We start from the raw sequence: 20,322 nt of genomic DNA on the forward strand, positions 1-20,322 counted from the left end.
AAGAGAAATTAAAGGGGACACTAACAGATGGAAACTCATCCCATGCTCGTGGCTAGGAAGAATTAATATCGTCAAAATGGCCATCCTGCCCAAAGCAATATACAGATTTGATGCAATCCGTATGAAACTACCAGCAACATTCTTCAGTGAACTGGAAAAAATAATTCAAAAATTCATATGGAAACACCAAAGACCCCGAATAGCCAAAGCAATCCTGAGAAAGAAGAATAAAGTAGGGGGGATCTCACTCCCCAACTTCAAGCTCTACTATAAAGCCACAGTAATCAAGACAATTTGGTACTGGCACAAGAGCAGAGCCACAGACCAATGGAACAGACTAGAGAATCCAGATATTAACCCAGACATATATGGTCAATTAATATTTGATAAAGGAGCCATGGACATACAATGGCGAAATGACAGTCTCTTCAACAGAAGGTGCTGGCAAAACTGGACAGCTACATGTAGGAGAATGAAACTGGACCACTGTCTAACCCCATATACAAAAGTAAACTCAAAATGGATCAAAGACCTGAATGTAAGTCATGAAACCATAAAACTCTTAGAAAAAAACATAGACAAAAATCTCTTGGACATAAACATGAGCAACCTCTTCATGAACATATCTCCCTGGGCAAGGGAAACAAAAGCAAAAAATGAACTAGTGGGATTATATTAAACTAAAAAGCTTCTGTACAGCAAAGGATACCATCAGTAGAACAAAAATACATCCTACAGTATGGGAGAATACATTCATAAATGACAGATCCGATAAAAGTTTGACATCAAAAATATATAAAGAGCTCACATACCTCAACAAACAAAAAGCAAATAATCCAATAAAAAAATGGGCACAGGATCTGAACTGTCACTTCTCCAAAGAAGAAATTCAGATGGCCAAGAGACACTTGAAAAGATGCTCCACATCGCTAATCATCAGGGAAATGCAAATTAAAACCACAATAAGATATCACCTCACACCAGTTAAGAATGGCCACCATCCAAAAGACAAACAACAACAAATGTTGGTGAGGTAGTGGAGAAAGGGGAACCCTCCTACACTGCTGGTGGGAATGTAAATAAGTTCAACCATTGTGGAAAGCAGTATGGAGGTTCCTCAAAAAACTCAAAATAGAAATACCATTTGACCCAGGAGTTCCACTCTTAGGAATTTACCGTAAGAATTCAGCAACCCAGTTTGAAAAATACATATGCACCCGTATGTTTATCTCAGCACTATTTACAATAGCCAAGAAATGGAAGCAACCTAAGTGTCCATCAGTAGATGAATGGATAAAGAAGATGTGGTACATATACACAATGGAATATTATTCAGCCATAAGAAAACAAATCCTATCATTTGCAACAACACGGATGGAGATAGAGGGTATTATGCTCAGTGAAATAAGCCTGGCAGAGAAAGATAAGTATCAAATGATTTCACTCATCTGTGGAGTATAAGAACAAAGCAAAAACTGAAGGAACAAAACAGTAGCAGACTCACAGAACCCAAGAATGGAGTAACAGCTACCAAAGGGAAAGGGACTGGGGAGGGTGGGTGGGAAGGGAGGGATATCGTGGAAAAGGGGGCATTACGATAACACACATAATGTAGTAAGGGGGGACATGGGAAAGGCAGTATATACAGAGAAGACAAGTAGTGATTCTATAGCATCTTATGCTTATGGACAGTGACTGTAATGGGGTATGTGGGGCAGACCTGATAATAGGGCGAGTCCAGTAACCATGTTGTTGTTCAAGTAATTGTACATTAAGAATATCAAAATAAAAAAAATAAAGAATTCTTGTAACGAACTGGAAGAGTAGTTCCACTTTCGTAAAAATTTATTTAGCAAAGTGATTCGTACTCTCCCATACACTGTTATTTGATAGACTTTCTCCCCCATTTTAAACAGTGATAAGAATATTATTTTTAAGACGCTTGAAAGTCCTACCTTATATGGGCTAATTAGTCTTCTTTTAATATCCAACCTATAGTTTCTGTATTGTTCAGCATCACTCATGTCCGTTATCAGCAGTCGAAGAATTTCATAAACCCGTCTAGCATGTTGCTTTTTAAATGAAACAAAATAAAAATATGAACATTTTCAAAGTACAAAACAGTGACACTTATCCAAAAGAACACAGAATATATTGCATATCTGCCATGACCAGAAATTGTGCTAGCTATCAGACAAAAAGCAGTAAAAGATAGTTTCTGCCCTCAAGAAGCTAACAGTCTAATGGGTAATACAAATGACTGACATATGGCTAATTTAATGATAGAAATAAGTACAGCTGTGCGATAACATAGCCTGGGAAAGTGTAAAATCGAAGAGGATTCTTGGGGGAGTAAAACCTGAACTGAATGTTAAAGGGAAAGGAGCATGCCATTCTAGAAAGGGGAGGTCAGCGTGTGTGTGTGTGTGTGTGTGTGTGTGTGTGTGTGTGTGTGTGCATGTGCACGCATATGCACACATGCAGAAAAGAAGTGATTTGACCCTGCTACCACACAAAATGTGAGAGCAAGGAGTAGGAGTAGAGCGAGGATGGAGCAGAAGCACACAGCCTTACACACTGTGGTGGAGCTGGGCTTTTATCTAGTGAGAGATTTTAAATGAGGGAGTGAGCAAAGCACATAAATTTGAGTTTTAAGTTAAACATTCTCTCTAAGCTGCATAGAAATGGTAGCAAAATGAAGGGCAGGGGGACCGATCAGGAAGCTGAGCTATTAAATGAGGCAAAAAATGATGAGGGCATGAACTGAAACAGCACAAGTAAGAATACTAAGGGAACAAAGATTCTAGAAATACAGAAGAATAAAGATTGGCTCTGGAAGGTGTAGTGTGACAGTGAGTTTTCACAGCCTAGGGAAGATTTAGGAGGCTAGAACATATAAATCTGAAGAAAATTCTAGTCTAAGGGTGAGGATTTAAGCATTATCAGTACACAAGCAAGAGTTAAAAGCATAAGACTGGTTAAGATCATCCAGGAAAAGCAGACATAATGTAAAGAGGAGGTCAGAATCCTATAGTACAGTGACAGAGGACACAGAAAAACAAAGAAATACTGGGAGCATCAGGAAGTTTTTATATTACTGAAACCAAAGAAAAAGCCCATAGCTTTGAATGTTTGTATTTGTTTCTCATATATTTACTGGGGGAAGGGAAAGGTCAGGTATAGGTAGATTGGGAAGATATCTGAACTTGATGGCAGCGACACCTGAGCTGAGCCTGAAAAAATGAGTACTGTCCGGCCAGCCAAAGATGGAGGAACAGAAGGGGATGTCTAGGGCAAAGGGAATAGTAGATGCAAAGGGACATAAAAGGAGTAAAGATGGAGCACAGCTGGGAAGTGGCAGGAGGTTCAGTCAAGCCAGAGCATGTTGTAAAGCAGTAGGAAGCAGAGGCTAGCAAATCAGGCAAGGCAGGGACCAGATGATGAGGCGCTCTGTGTGCCACACTAAGGAGTTTTGATTCCTCTAAGAAGAAAAAAAAAAGGCTTAAATTAATACAGTCTATAGAAATAAATTATTTCTAAAATACATATTTTATCTTAAAGCCAGGAAGCCATGAAAATGTTTTAATGTAGAAGAAGATGGAAAGTTTCTGTTCAAATTAAGTTGTTTGTTGAAGGGCAAGGACCAGGGAACTTTTAGTACATAGCTGGAGCTCAGGATTGGAAATTTAGATGAGAGATGTCAGGGAGAATAAGTAGGATGAGAAGAAATAAGGATTCAATAAAGAACTTTGGGGAAGAACTGTTATTTAAGGAACATACAGAGGAGCAGAAATCAGTAAAAGTATCTCAAAAAAGATTACCACAGTGGTAAGCAGAAAGCCAGGAACTAAAGTGCCTTAGAAGCCAGGGGAGGAGAGGGCAACAGGACCAAATGCTCGTCCTTGCCAGCGCACCCTTCGTCCTGCATACTTTCATGATCCAAATCTTACCCTTTGTTCAAGGCTTAGACCAAATGCATCCCTCTCAGGAAATACCCTGATTCCCTTGCCTACATATGTATAACAGACTGACTGCCTCTACCTCTGGACTACCACATAATTTTTGCTGTACTTATCTTAAAACAATACTTTAAAATTCAAAGATATAAAAGTATATAAAGTGCAAGTTAAGTGTTTTACTCTACCCTTTAACACCACCAACACTGTCTCCAGGATTAACAACTACTTTACCAGTTTAGATAAACAGTTTCTTAAAAAGCAAAAATAAGATCCTACTATCCATCTTGGTTTTGCTTGTTACACTTAAAATAGCCATGAAGTCAATTATCTTCCCATTCTATTAATGAAAAAATTAAAGCACAGGAGGTAAACTGAGTTGCCCTAAGTCACAGAACAAGTGGTAGAACCAGATTTGAACCCAGGCAATTTGGCTTCAGACCTAGTAATCTTAAACACTGTTACTTCCTACACATGTATTCTAAATGTTCTTGCACTGTTTAAGTTATGGACTTAAGAAAAAAGTGTTGATTCCTTGCAGCAATGGCTGCAAACAGTAGCCTCCTCGATAGTTATACAAGCAGCAGGCTTGTATAAGTGGTCCTAAGGGACGGTGGAGACAGCCCTTTCAGAGAACATTTATGTCTGACCTCATGCTGTCCCCACGCTAGAATCCAGACAGGTATTTGGGGTACCTTTGGAAAGCCCCACAGCACAGGATCGAGTTCACATTGGCCAACTCATCATGTCCACCTGCACCAAGTGGCAGAATAAGGAGCATGTGATTGAGGCCCAACACAGGGCCGAGTTCAAGTTCCTTGGCTGCCAGATTATCCAAGAAGTGGGGATTTACTAAGTAAAATGCAGGTGAATTTGGACACTTGGTAGCTGAAAAGCAGCTTATCCCAGACAGCTGTGGGGTCAAATACATTCCTAATCATGGCCTCCTGGGAAAATGGTAGGCCCTGCAATAATGACAGCCTTGGTGCTGTCCTCTCCTTTCTCACACCCACCAATAAATCCAACTTCCTGTCAAAAAAACAAGAACCTCAAAATTTACATGTTTTCCTCCTATAGAATTAAAATACCTTATTTATTTTGAACTTCTCTTGTGACACTATTGCCATATCTTCATTGAATCCTTGCATTAACTTTTCCCGGGAAAAACAGGGCAAATCTTGACAAAACTTCACAAGCACAAAGTCTCTCAATTTCACATAGCTTTTAGATGGATCTTCCGCTAAAGAAAAAGCAGAATAACATTTCCTTTACCCAACACAATTTCTTCATCATTTTCAATTTCAAAACACATGCTAGGCTAAAAGGGCAAATATTCTTAAGAGACTTACATAAAAGTTACAATTTCATTGAAAGGATTATTCCTTATAAGTCAAATAATGGCTCTATTATCTTTGACAAATAAAATTATAGGTACAAGCATTCTGCAATTACATACATTATTTGGAAATTAGATTTACACCTTTCAAATGTAACTTCTTGACTAGTGTCTTATCATATGCATCTTAGTTTTATTTTCAATTAAAGTAGCTGTATAAACAGGAGATTCAAGTTTGGATGATCAATTCCAAAAGCAAGTATTTTCTGATAGCTAAAGGTTTCAATGCTTAATTTTAATTTAACTTCTTTAATCCAGTAACCTTTACACTCTACTATACTACTTTCACGCCATTAAAAAAAAAGTCTTCCTTTTACAAAAAGATATTTTTTAGTTAGGGTAGGGAATAAAATGAGAATATGATTTCCATCTTTTTTTCATTCCATCTGATAGCATATATCTTCCCTTACGTTTGTCTGTTATCTACATTAGACTAAGCAGTAGACAGGAGTTTGAGTCCCAGTTCTGTCATTCACAGGTGAGGACCTTGGGCAAGTCACCTCACTTCTTATTTTCTGATGAGTAGAGAGGGCTTGAAGCAAAGAATGTTAAAATCTGAGCTGTTTGTGGATGGTGACTTGACATTGTTACAATATCAATACTCTACAAATCATCCACCAACCCTTATCAGAATCCCAGCTGGCCTTTCTGTTGCAGAAATTCATAAGCTTGTGCTGAAATTCATATGGATATGCAAGGAACCCAGAATAGCCAGCGCAATCTTGAAAAAGAACAAAAGTTAAAGAACTCACATTTCCTGACTTCAAACATACTACAAGGCTATAGTAATAAAGACAGTGTGGTACTGGCTTAAGAATAGACTTAGATATCAATGGAACTGAACTGAGAGTTAAAAATAAACCCATACATTTACAGTCAATTTTTAAGAAGGGTGCCAAGACAGTTCAATGAGGAAAAGAGTCTTTTAACAGATGAAACTTGGACAATGGGATCTCCACAAGCTGAAAGAATGAAGTTAGACCCCTTTGCTCACACCATGAACAACAAAAACACCTCAAAATCTATCATAGAACTAAATATGAGTTTATAAAGCTATAAAAGTCTCAGAAGAAAACAAAGGAGCAAATCTTCATGACCTTTAGTCAGGCAATGATCTTCAAACAGGACCAAAGCACAAGCAACAATGACAAAAGTGACTTTTGTAATTATTGCTATGAAGATTTAAACCTTTTATGCTTCAAATGGTGTTAAGAAAATGAAAAGACAACCCACACAATGGGAGAAAATATTTGCAAGTCATATATATGATAAGGGACTTGTATCCAGACTTTTCATATACAAGTTTTAAAATTCAGTAAGAAAAAGACAAAACCCAATTAAAAACCGGGCAAAATTCTCTATAGACATTTCTCAAGAAGATATACAAATGCACAATAAGCACATGAAAAGATGCTTGACATCACTAGCCACAAGGAAATGCAAATCAAAACCATAAGGAAATACTATTTCATGTCCACTAGGATGACTATCAACACAAAGACAATTATCAGATGTTAATGAAGGTGTGGAGAAATTGAAACCCTCACACACTGCTTGAGGAAATGTAAAATGGTACAGCCACTTTGGAAAACTGGTAGTTTCTCAAAAGATGAAACACAGATACCAAGTTTTCTACCATTTCTACTCCTAGTTAAATACCTAAGAGATATGAAAACATAGGTCTACACAAAAACTATACATGAATATTAGTAGTAGCATTATTCATAAGAGCCAAAAAGTGGAAACAATACAAATTCCATCAACTGATGAATGGATAATTAAAATGGGTATATCCATAAAATATTATCCATATTATTTGGCAGTAAAAAGAAGTATTAATACAGACTACAAAAGAGATAAACCTTGAAAACATGCCAAGTGAAGGAAGCCAATCAGATATTGTATGACTCCAATATCCAGAATAGGCAAATCTTATTACAAAGACAAAAAGTGAATCAGTGGTTGCTAGGAACGGGGGGCAGTGTGACTGCTAATGGATACTGGGTTTCTTTATAGGAGAAGGAAGTATTCCAAAATTAGATTATGGTGATGGCCATACCATAAATATCATTAAAAAATTAACTGTACACTTTAAAAAGTGAATTATATGATATGTTAACTACATCTCAATAAAGCTGTTTATAAAACAAAAAGACTGAAGTATGGGTAATATTTTATGATCCTGAGTTATTATTCAATCACTGATTCATTCAATCCACATGTACTGAATACCTTTTTATATGTCTATGTAGCACTTCACTATTAATATATGCATGTAATTATTAAGTAAATATTAATGACGATGGTTTTAATGGATAAGAAGTGAAATTCTGTCATTACATTAGTTGGTATGAAATCACGATTTATTAGGAATGTACAATAATGAAATCAACACTAAATAACTGATATACAGACCTACAGAGAAAATCATCAAGTAAACCTAAGATTAGACACCCTATCCCATTCTTCAATCTTTCCTGTATTAATTTGGCTGCACTATCCAGTTATACAAGCCACTTAGAAACCTGAAGAACATTCTGATTCCTTATCCTATGTGCTAACATGAGTAGTTTTTTCAACTACTAAATTACCTCCTAATTCTCTTTATCTGTACTTCCCAACTTTATGAAACATAAATTGGACTCTGGTGCATCCCTAAATTAAAGCCATTCAAGTGTTTCAACATCACTGTAATAGGAGTCCCTAAAAGAAAGAAGAGGCAGAAAGAGTATCCGAAGAAATAATAGTCAAAAACTTGATGGTAAACATGAATCTACTAATCTAGGAAGCTCAACAAACTTAAATTAGGAAAAATACAGGGGTTCACACTAAAACATACAAATTGTCAAAAGCTAGAGGCAAACAGAAGATCTTGAAAACAGCAAGAGGAAGACTAATAAAAAGAAGGCCAGCAGTCAGTGGGGTGACATTTGAAAGTATTGGGGGGACTGGGCAATCCAGAATTCTGTATCCAGCAAAATTATCCTTGAAAATTAAAGTGAAATAAAGACATTCCTAGAAAGTAAAGATTGAAGAAATTTGTTGCTAGTAGATCTATCTGACAAGAAATACTAAAGAAATTCTTCAAGCTGAAATCCATATGAAGAAATTCACTACAACAATAATTATGAAGAGAAACATAGAAGTTGATTTTTTTCTCTTTTTTCCTCTCAACTGATTTAGAAAACAATTACATGAAAAAAATTACAAAATCAATGTCTGGTTTACAATATATAAAGATACATATGACAGTAGCACATAGGATGGAGAGTGAATAACTATAATGAAGCAATTTTTTTTACTGGAATTGAATATTAATCTGAAGTAGTTTACTATAAATGAAGATACATATTATATAATCCCTAAAGCAACCACTGAGAAAATTTTTTTAAGTCAAGAAAACAACAAAGGAATTATTAAAATAGTTCACTAAAAATTATCTACTTACGTAAGAAGGCAGTAAAGGAGAAACAAGAACAACAAAAAGCAACAATAGAAAACAAAGAGCAAAATGGCAGGTATAATTCCAACCATAGCAATAATTACATTAAGAGTAAATAAACACTCCAAAACAAAGGCAGAGATTGTTAGACTGGATAAAAAGAGATTTAACTATATGCTGTCTATAAGAGAAACTCTTTAGATTCAAAGACAAGCTTAAAGTCAAAGCATGAAAAAGACATACCATACGAACAATATAAGGTCTGGAGTGGCTATATTAATAACAGGTAAAATAGAGCTTGAGACATTACCACAATAACTACAACTGCATCAAAAATAATTAATTACCTAGGAATAAATATAATCAAGAAGGTGAAAGACCTGTACTCTGAAAACTATGAGATACGATGAAAGAAAGTGAAGACACAAATAAATGGAAATCTATCCCATGCTCATGGATAGGAAGAATTAATACTGGCAAAATGGCCATCCTTCCCAAAGCAATTAACAGATTCAATGGTATTTTGCAATAGACTAGAACAAATAATCCTAAAATTTATATGGAACAACAAAAGACCCCCAAATAGCCACAGCAATCTTGAGAAAGAGCAAAGCTGGAGATACCATGCTCCCTGACTTTGAGCTACAGTACAAAGCTACAATAATCAAAATAGTATGGTACTGACACAAGAACAGAACCATAGATCATTGGAACAGAATAGCCCAGAAACAAACCCACATGTATATGGTCAATTAATATCTAACAAAGGAGGCAAGAATATAGGGGAAAAGACAATCTCTTCAATAAATGGTGTTGGGAAAACTAAACAGCTACATACAAGAAAATGAAACTGGATTACTGTCTTAACACCATATACAAAAGTAAACTTAAAATGGATTAAGTACCTAAATATAAGACATGAAACCATAAAACTCTAAGAAGAAAACATAGCAAAAATCTCTTGAACATAAACATGAGCAATTTTTTTCTGGATACATCTCCATGGGCAAGAGAAACAAAAGTAAAATTAAACTAGTGGGACTACATCAAACTAAAAAGCTTCTGTACAGTAACAGACACCCTCAATACAACAAATAGGTAACCACAGTATGGGAGAATATACTCATAAATGATCATCTGATAAGGGGTTAACATCCAAAATACAAAGAACTCATAAGATTCAACAACCAAAACACAAATATCCCAATTAAAGAAAAGGTTGAGGACCTGAATAGACATTTTTCCAAAGAAGACACACAGATGGCCAACAGGCAGACAAAAAGATGTCCCATATCCCTAGCCACCAGGGAAATGCAAATGAAAACCACAATGAGATTATCACCTCACATCAGTCAGAATGACCACTATCCAAAAGACAAGAAATAGTAAGTATTGGTTAAGGATGTGGAGAAAAGGAAACCCTCCTACACTGTTGGTGGGAATGTAAATTGGTACAGCCACTATGAAAAACGTAAAATAGAAATACCATGCAACCCAGTAATTACACTTCTAGGAATTTACCCAAGGAAGACAAACTCCCCGATTTGAAAGATACATGCACCCTTTTGATTATTGCTGCATTATTTACAATAGCCAAGATATGGAAGAAACCAAAGCGTCCATCAATAGTTGAATGGATAAAAAGATATGGTACATACACAAAAGAATATTATTGAGCCATAAAAAGGAAAGAAATCCTGCCTTTTGCAGGAACATGGATGGACCTAGAGGGTATTATGCTAAGTGAAATAAGCCAGGCAGAGAAAGACAAATACCTTATGATTTCACTTATTTGTGGAATCTCAAAACAAAGCAAAACAAAATGAACAAAACAGCAGTAGACTCCTAAACACTGAGGAGTGGCTGGTGGTTACCATATGGGAGGGGTTGTGGTGGGTGGGTGAAATAGGTGAAGGGGATAGAGACAAAGAATCTCAATCATAATATTAATTAGTCAGGATGAGAGTACAGCACAGAGGATATTCAATATTTCTATAACATCTTTCTGTGTTGATATTAACTAGATTAGTTGGGGTGAGCATTTAATCATGTAATAATGTAGATAACTGTTGAATCACTATGTTGTATACTTGAAACCAATATAACATTGTGTATCAACTATACTTCAATTTAAAAATATCAAAAAATATATTAACACAATAAAAAAATTGGGAAAAAGGAGTCTAAGACAAAAACAGAAAAAAGGCACATTTTATAATGACAATTAATGAGGAAGATATCACAATTACATACACAACTAATGAGCCCCAAAATACATTAAATAGAAGCTGATAGAATAAAAGGGGAAATAGACAATTCAACAGAAATAGCTGGAGATTTCAATACTATACTCTCAATAATGGATAGAAGTACACAAAATCGGCATATATATGGAAGAATTGAACATCTCTATCAGCCAACTTGACCTAGCTGGTATTTATATAACATTGCACCCATCAACAAAATACACATTCTTTTCAAGCACATTCTCCAAGACAGACCATGTGTTAGGCAAAGGATCAATAAACTATGGCCTATGGAACAAATCTCACCCATCATGTTTTTGTATGGCATGTGAATAAAGAATGGTTTCTAAATGGTTGTTAAAAAAAAAAAAAGAATGCATTTGGCTTACAAAGCCTAAAATATTTATTACACAGCCCTTTAAGGAAAATTTCACGGTCCCCTGTGGTAGTCCATAAAACAAAATTTAATAAAGAAAAACAAGTGAGTCATGACAATAATCAAATTAAATTATCAACAATAGAAGGAAATCTGGGAATCCATAATATTTGGAAATTAAAGGACATGCTTTTAAATAATCCATGGATCAAAATGAAATTTCAAGGGGAATTATAAAATATTTTAAACTGAATGAAAGCACAATGTATACAAATTTATATGATCAGTTCAAACAGTGCTTATAGATATATAAATATATATGTAAATATGTCAATATTTGTACATTTAAATGTCTATATTAGAGAAGAAGGAAGACATCAAATCCATAATCTAAGTTTCGATCTTAACTAGAAAAAAAGCAAATTAAACCCAAAGCAATAAAAAGCAAAAAAATAATAAAAATTAAACTGGACATTAATGAAATAGAAAACAGAAATAGAAAATTTTTATGGAAATACAAGGGATCTTGTATAACCAAGGCGGTTTTGAAAAAGAACACAGTTGAAAGACTTTCACGTCCTCATTTTCAAAACTCTCTATCATGTGCTGCCACCACTAGGGTGGTGATGTCCAAAAGGGGAGACAGGGAGGCCACGAAGGCTGGGTAGGCAATACAGGAGTCCCAAGGAGACTGGCACACAGCTTCAGACTGAAAAGCAGAGGCCAGGAAGAAGGGGAACAAGAAAAGAGGGTGGAGTTAGGGCTGCAGGTGACTCCAAACAGGAGAAAAAATCTCTTGCCTCAGAAGAGAGTGAGAATGAAGAAGACGACTCCCAGCAAAGGTGTGGAAGGGCTAATCAACATCAGGAATCCCAACCTGGTGGCATGGACAATCAGAAAGGTCACACAAATGATGGGAACAGGCCAAAGGAGCTTTCAAGGAGAGAACAAGAAGACACTGAGAAGAGAAAGCAAAAGAGCATTCATTACATGAAGATGCAGTTAGCTACAAAGACTGAGTAGGCCAAGGCTGACTTCACCTGGCTGGTGATGATCTGAAAAGAGCAGAAAGAGGGGCAGGAAGCCACAAGGAAAAAATAAGAAGAGACGAAAACAAAAGCAACTTTGTCAGGAAAATAAATGCAGCCATTCACCCTGAATGAGCAAGCATGGCCTGTAGGAGGAAACACCAAGCAACTGGGCCCTGCTGCCAGAACCTATGCTGTGTCTTCCCACCCTATGGCCTGGCACCACTGCAGCAGCCCCTCACAGCTACAAGTCCCTGCTTGGGGTCTCCTCACATAAATCTCCTCACAAAAATCTGGGGAAACAGGAAGGCTGGAGGTAGGTGGAGGAAGGAGAGCTGCTATCTTAGAGATTAAAAGATGCAGATGCATTTCCTATGTAACCATTTGAATGTTTTTGCTGTTTTCAGGGCCCCTGTTGTGGGGGGCTGTAGGGAGGTGGGGTGTGTCTGGGAGGTGGGGTAAGAAGTGTTTCCATTTGTCAGGTAGATTTTACCTTTGGGGGCAGTTGTGCCAGGGTCAATGACACATGAGTTTGTGACAACCACCCCTCCTCTATGTTGCTTGTGTGCTCATTCAGAGAAGCTGTCCTCTGGGGGCCTGCACCGCAAGGTCCCTGAGGATCATGGCTTGTCGCTGGCCAATCCCCTCTGACGTCTCCTCTTTCTATCCTTCCCTACCCTATTCCCACCCACCTGGCCAGGGCCAGTACCCAATCCTACTCATTGATTATTTCAAGAAACTTCTGTTTACTCTGCAGCATCTTGGCAAAACATGCTTTACAAATGCAACTTATACTTTTGGCAGTTTAAACTTTACATTACCATCACAGAAAAACAAACCAACTCAATATAAAACCACAGTAAACTAATCAAGTCAAGACAGTATGATACTGGCAGAGGATAGACATATAGATCATTAAGGAGTCCAGAAATAAATCTCTACATGTACAGTCAACTGATTTCCAAAAAGGTAGCAAGACAGTTCAATAGGGGAAAGGACAGTCTTTTTAACAAATGGTGCTGGGACAATTGGATAGCCACATATAAGAAGATGAATTTTGAAACTTACCTTTTACACAAAATATAACTCTCATTGCAAAACTAGGCAGACATACTAGCAATCATTGAACTGTATCCTTAAAATGGGTGAATTTTATGGTATGGAACTCATACCTCAATGAAGTTGCTTTAATTAAACCTCTACTAAGTGACAAACTATTAAACAAACATCTCTTCAAAAAAAGGTTTCAAAGTACTAAGAGATGAGGCATACATTTATCCAATGTCAGTTTTTCCAAGTCCACCTCTTTCTGATCTGGTTTAGAAAAAAAAAACAAACAGCATTGCTAATATTTATTTAAAAGAAAATTTAGTATGAGTGACTTGTTAAGTAACTTATATAATCTCAGAAGTTTAGGAAAAAACATGGTAAAAATAATTACATTTGAGATAAATCTAAAATCTCACCCCACACTGTTACCTGAAATTTTCATATAAATCAAACAAATATGCAACAAATTTCCATTTAGCTTTAAATAAGCCATTACAGACAAGGCTTATTTGCAGCTTAATATAAGGAGCCAAGTCACCAACTTCCAAGCATTTTAACCGTCAGCCTGAAAATGAACTTAAAATGGTGCTACCCAATAATGTGATATTCTTCAATTCCTTTGTTTTTATGCTACAATAATAAACAATAAATTTTTAAAATGTAATTTGTTGAATATAAATCTATAGTGAAACATGGGATCAAAAACTGAGTTTTTTTCTAAGTTAAAGATATCACCTAACAACCTAAGTGACCTCTCATTTTGGAAAAAGAAACCTCTCCATATTCATGAGATATATATATAGAAAACTCATATTCTAAAGAAATGAGATAATAGGACAATCACCTAAATATAAAAAATTTACAGATAATATTCTAAAAAGCTATATATTTCAGTACTATAAGGAACATTTTAAGGACAGATACAATTAGCTTTTAATATACTATTGATAGACTAATAATACTGATATATATTTAGCTCAAGATCAGTTTCTACTACCACTCCCTTCATAATTCTGGAAGAAACAAATGGTTGATTCTATTTAAAGGTCACATAATTGATCTGTATTCAAATACTACATATCTTAAGATACTGACATCCTCAAAAGATGGTACATGATATAAAGAATTATCTTCCAGTATTTTACTTTAAAATTAAGTTCTAACAAAGGAAAAAGGGTGGCAACTGTACCACAAACACCTATCTATCCTATAACACAGGCCATCAATGGGAACTTTTCATTATTTTCGTATCTGGCTGTATGTCAAGTAAGCAAAATGCCACCTCAATATAAAGAATATCCTGTATTGCAAAGGGAGATCCAGAGCCTGCTCATGATCCACAGAGTTAAATATATATATAAAATATAGGCAGCTAAAATGACCAAAGAGTATTTTTCTTTTTAAAGGATTGGATATGGAAATCTAGGGGAAATATCTTAATAAGAATAGCTGATAAGCATACTTAGTAATATAATGCTGAGAAATGTTAACATTGAAAAAAAAGGCCAATACCCAGTTTTCAAATTCAGAAGTACTTTAGTATGTTTAGCCTTTTCTCTTTAAACTTCAGTTTGCAATGAATAAAGGTTACCATTACCATTGACTCTTCATTGAGATTTAAGAAATAAAATTCTTTATCTGCTAATTGGTACTAAGCATCAAGGACTTTATTGGTTGGAGTAGACAGAAGAAAGTAGTTAAGAGGCTTCACAGAAACAACCCCTGCTGGGACATGACCCACTAGAAAAGACAAAGACTACTTATGTGAACTCTAAGTCTCCAGATTCAAATCACCAAAAAGTCTCTTCATGTAGCATCAAGTCCAATCTCTATAAGTAAACAGAAGCTAAACAATTTTAAGCTTAGTTAAAAAGAAGTGTTATCTTGTATTAGGTTCCTATAATTTTGCAAGTAACTTAGCTAGTGAAGGTGTCACTTAAGTAATTTGTAACTTTTGACATAAAAAACTTTAGTAATTACTTCTTTATCTCCCAAGTTTCCAAACCATTTAACATGAAAATCAGGTAAAAAAATAATTCAGCTCTATAAAAATGGAACTCTTTTTTAAAAATACCACGCTTTCTCTCCAGTTTATTCATCTATAGGATCAATTAAAAATCTGTTTTGGAGTAACTTTTATTTTATTTACCCTGGGCAGGTAAAACTACTGTATTACATGAAAAAAGGAAGAAACTAATAATCTGCCTATTAGCCTATTCATAGTTTTGTTAGTTCCACATCTAGTACTTTTTTTTTTGGTATCTGTAAACAAATTGATAAAAATTCTAATAGCATTTTAAGCAGCTAATACTTCAGTGCATGTTAAGTACTGCAATTTTTAAAAACAAACATATATTCAAACTTTCAGAATTACAAAATTTAATACACAATTTGGATGTGAATATCTGGCATACTATTTTTCATGGAAAAAAAATGACTTCAGTCCTAATCAACAACTTTATAAGTAATGAATTTAAAAGTATTATTCAAGGGGAAGAAAGTAATAACAATAACTGTTCCTTTAGCCACTTTCTTCTTTGGTAGTTCACATGTTTACATACTATCATTTATCATTCCATCTAATGATGACTTCTCCATTTAAAGAGTAGAGTCTCTTTCCTTCTCCTAAGCATCCTATTCATAATACTACTTCTAGGGCTAATTCATACTAAAAGATGTTTCCAAAAAAAATAGGCTGACGTTTTACCTTACAAATTACTATTGTGAAGGCATGCATTTTAGGAATAAAAAAAAAACAAGCTTTAAGAAATATGTTTTCTATTTAGGAATTACTTACTCTGGCTTTCTTTTCCTCAGTAAGGTTTAGAATATTCTGCCTCTACATGAAAATTAGAGTATGGCCTCTGAGCAATGCAAATGTTGCCAAATAAACTGAAAAAATAAGTCATATCACACTTGCCCTGTATTTATGCCTGACCAAGATTTCCCTATATTCAGTTCATTATCTTCATTAATTTGTTCAATTAATAAGCACCTCATACTTAAGAGATGCAATCCAATCTCACAAAGTTATGATTTAAAATGTAACTCCAAGCCATTTTTAGACAGTTCCAAAAAGACCCCAGAAGAATGCTGTAATTAAAAACAGAATAGTTATTCCTGACACAAACAAAATCAATCAGTGAAGAAGAGATTTTTTTAGAATGGCTCTTCCAATAACAAATTAAATTTTGCATACCTGTAATATCAAGAACAGAAGGAGATGCAATATAATATCTATGAACTGTTTCAAGAAGTTGAGCACCATGGCCTTGACCTTGAAATGGAGTCAGTATCAGCATCTGACTACAGTAAAGAAATTATTTTAAGATTAAAATATCACATGACCAATTTAAAAATTGCAAATCACAAGTGTTATGAACATTTTAAAGTCTGTGTGACTTTTTCTTCAATCCACCTTCAAGAAACCCAAAAATTATAGAGATACTCAAAACTGGTTTAATCCTCCACAGTGTTTCAAAGGGAACAATGAAATAAATCAGTACATAGCCAATGAATAATGGTGATTTTTTTAAACAAATCAACACTATTATAACAAGTATTGGAAACTTCAGCAGTTCCTTCTTCTGAAATAAAAGACAAGGCACGTGTTGTGCTGCCAATTACCTTACACGTGGCCGGGTTTTGTCTGGGTACACATAGTAATTATAGACTGTCATGTAGCCTACGGTCGCAAAGAGCGTAACTCCATCCTTATTATACTTCTCAAATCTGCAGATAAAACAGAAAGCCAAGCAGGTCAATTACAGTCACGCTCCCATGCAGTGTCCATTTTCTTTTCCATTCTCTGACTGAATTTTCAGTGTCAGCAAGCTACTCTGTGAGGGCCCAATGGGTACACCTGCTATGTTCTGAATGTTCAATTCACTTAATTGGTGTGCAGCAACTTGGATAAATCAGACCTCTTTACATCACTTCAGTGCACTTGCCTATTATAAAGATGAATAGGTGGCAAGTAAAAGAAAACACAGGCAAAGCTCATTTTACTGTTTAAGCCTACATTCAGGGCCCTAACGGACAACAGCATTTAATTCAGCTCTATTCTCAAGGTCTCCCAAAGCATAATGAAGGAAAGCTCAAGCCTCATAAACAATAGTTTTTCTTTCCTGGGAAAAATATCATTATACTGTCCCAATAATTGGGCCGCCACAATTAAAATGCTGGCTTTGTGGAGGTAATAAGGTCTACTGTTGCTTTAGAACTGTACTTACACTAGAAAGTAGTGCCATCTTTCATCATCCACGTCAATAAAGCTAGCAGTTTCAATAAACCACATCAAAAAGGTCTGAAGCCTTTCATGATATTCTCGAAAGCCTCTACATGTCATGTCAGCCTAGGGAAAAAGCCAGGAAAAGTCAGGTGAAACTCATCACAGAGGTAAGCAAAAGTCTGCAAAACACAAAACTATCCTGTGAGAAAATGTTTAGAAGTCTCAGATTAAAATGTGTATATAGACACACACATAAAATAAAGCCTTGTTTTTAAAGCTAACAAAAGCTTATTTCTTCAAGTTAGAATAAATCATGAAAAGAACCCAACAAAACAGCATACAGATTCCAGGCAAATGGAATACTTTGACCCAAGAAATACTGAGATTTAACTCTACCTTGTATATCTGAAAGGTAAAGTTTTCTCCTCCTGTTGGACTGAGAACAGAGTATGTATGAAGTAAGGTTCCAAATGGCTTGAAATCAACTTCTTTCTCCAACAAAGAAAGAAAATCACTTGTGTTTGTGCAAAATCCAGGTGGAATGATTTGTCTTATTTTGCCCTCAACATCATCTGCCTAAGAAATGGAGGTTAAAGGACAAAAGAAAAAAATTAATAACAAATCTGACTTTTGGTTGAGTATGCCTAATTTCTTTGAAATGGACAAAACCCCACAAAAATCACAAAACTTCAGTTCACAGTTAAGAAGTAAACATATAGAGAACTGAGAAAAGATGAGTTTCATGTGCACAGGATACTGCCACACAAGTCTGAGATGAGCAAAGTGTACCATACAAATAAAAGGGACGACGCCAGCAGCCTGAAATCAAGTCCAAGAATGAGGGCAATGCTACTGAAATTTCTAACATCATATAGAAAACACTGACTATATCTCAAGGACAATTTGAACTGGCTGAAACAAAAGGCTGCTTCTTATTTTATGTGTGTCAAGGAGACCTTATTATCCAAGACGTGAAAAGATCACCAGCAGTAGTGAGGTGAGGCTAGTCTGACCAAATGAATGCTACCCTTACAATGAACAAGTAGACAGGCCATAACTCCCTCATACACTGAACTTGAAACTAAGATGATAATTTAAAAAATATAACTACTTGGGAAATACATGTTATATGAATGGATGTATTATCCACTCATCCCTATAATGTGACACAATTTTTATAGACTTGGATTTGTGACAGTAAAAGGAGACAAGCCTGGACAAAATTAAACTCAAAGATTAAAATTACCCTTGTCAAACAACTTCAATGAATGTTAAAACTATCAGCTGAGCAGACTTCATAATCCTTTTCAAAACCCCAAAAGACCACTTGATTGAATACATTTACTACTTCTCTTTAACCATGAATATTTGATGAAGTCTTACAATGAAGTATTACTGCTTCTCACCAGGCAATAAAACTTAATGAATTGGTCTCAACTTAACAAAACCTTATCCCTCAATACAGTCCCTAAAAGCCTGACATTACATTCAACAAAATGAGCTTGCATTCTATTCAAACTTTTTCCTGAACAATAAAGCCAGGTTTTTACTAAACGGAGTTTGCCGTGAGTTCAGCTGTAATGTTTGTATTGTATCTATTTCCACAAGGACTGACACAAGAACACTTTGTGTTAACTTACTAAGCAGCTCTTTCATACCGTTTACATGCATGATGGGTATTAGTTCTAAACCAAGACCCTTGCTACTTAGCATTCAAAACAGGGAAATTAAGATGCTTCGGACAAAATACACTACAAAAGGCTAATACAACATGCTACTAATTCCTGTTCTTTCAACCATCCTTTAACTAAGTAGAAGCAATGCACCTGCAGATGAATAGCACTTTATTATCATTCAGTTACATTTTAGGATAGAGAACCAAGGATGGAGTTTATCACAAACAAGTTTTATTTTCAATGCTCTGGTACCACCAACATTTATATATAATGTGTTTATAGCTATATAAAGAAAGAGTTGTTATTTAAAATATATCTCTTCAACATTTTGCCCAAAAGCTTCTTTGTAATATGTACCCCAATCTTTGCAATCCATTCACTTTCAAGATCAAAGAAACTATTTGATAGGACTACTTTTGCTATTTTAAAGTACTATTTGATAAATATTTCTTCTTTAAACTGCTATCTTACATGAAGAGAATTTAAGCATATTTTATGGAATCTGTACAATTTCAACAATTATAAGACAAAACTGTAACAGTAAGGGATAGTTTTAATAGATTTGTTGTGTGGCAATTAAAATCCAAAGTAGTGGTGGGTAAAGTAGTATAATTTTAGTTCAAGTTAAAAAAAAGTCAAGAAATACAACTTCTAAATAGAGGTTTATAATCCATTAGTTTAAAAGAAAACACTTCAAAGCACTTATAGTGCATGTAATTTTAACTTTTAAAAACTTTCCGAATGTCCTGTCTTCTCAACAAGGCATTACAAAGCACGATCAGATAACTTCACATATCTTGCATCAAATGTACTTCAAGGGTTTCTTAGAATAGAGGTCTAAGTTTCAAGTAGCAGTTCTGGTGGAAGACAGAGCAACCTAAAGATCTGAGCTCAACTAAGTTGAGAGTTAATGTTTAACTT

The 20,322-nt window shown here is 35.3% G+C and overlaps 1 protein-coding gene, 1 non-coding gene and 1 pseudogene across 4 annotated transcripts in view; 2 read left to right on the plus strand and 1 right to left on the minus strand.

Annotated features, from left to right (window-relative positions):
* Window positions 1-20,322, minus strand: part of HAT1 (histone acetyltransferase 1) — a 69,949-nt gene that overhangs the window by 15,799 nt on the left and 33,828 nt on the right. For all 3 annotated transcript variants that reach the window (XM_036879132.2, XM_036879133.2, XM_036879134.2), the window contains exons 5-10: window positions 18,122-18,301; window positions 17,727-17,848; window positions 17,122-17,226; window positions 16,694-16,800; window positions 5,045-5,196; window positions 1,956-2,072 (exon numbers count right to left, since the gene is read on the minus strand). In XM_036879132.2, coding sequence (XP_036735027.1) covers window positions 1,956-2,072; window positions 5,045-5,196; window positions 16,694-16,800; window positions 17,122-17,226; window positions 17,727-17,848; window positions 18,122-18,301 — 783 coding nt within the window. The remainder of the gene's footprint in view (window positions 1-1,955; window positions 2,073-5,044; window positions 5,197-16,693; window positions 16,801-17,121; window positions 17,227-17,726; window positions 17,849-18,121; window positions 18,302-20,322) is intronic.
* Window positions 4,448-4,581, plus strand: LOC118909054 (small nucleolar RNA SNORA70). Its single transcript, XR_005023470.1, has one exon. It is a non-coding gene; the product is annotated as a small nucleolar RNA SNORA70 (small nucleolar RNA).
* Window positions 6,044-14,216, plus strand: LOC118909052 (28 kDa heat- and acid-stable phosphoprotein-like; annotated as a pseudogene).

Source organism: Manis pentadactyla, chromosome 6 (genome assembly GCF_030020395.1).
Source record: "Manis pentadactyla isolate mManPen7 chromosome 6, mManPen7.hap1, whole genome shotgun sequence".
NCBI lineage: Eukaryota > Metazoa > Chordata > Mammalia > Pholidota > Manidae > Manis > Manis pentadactyla.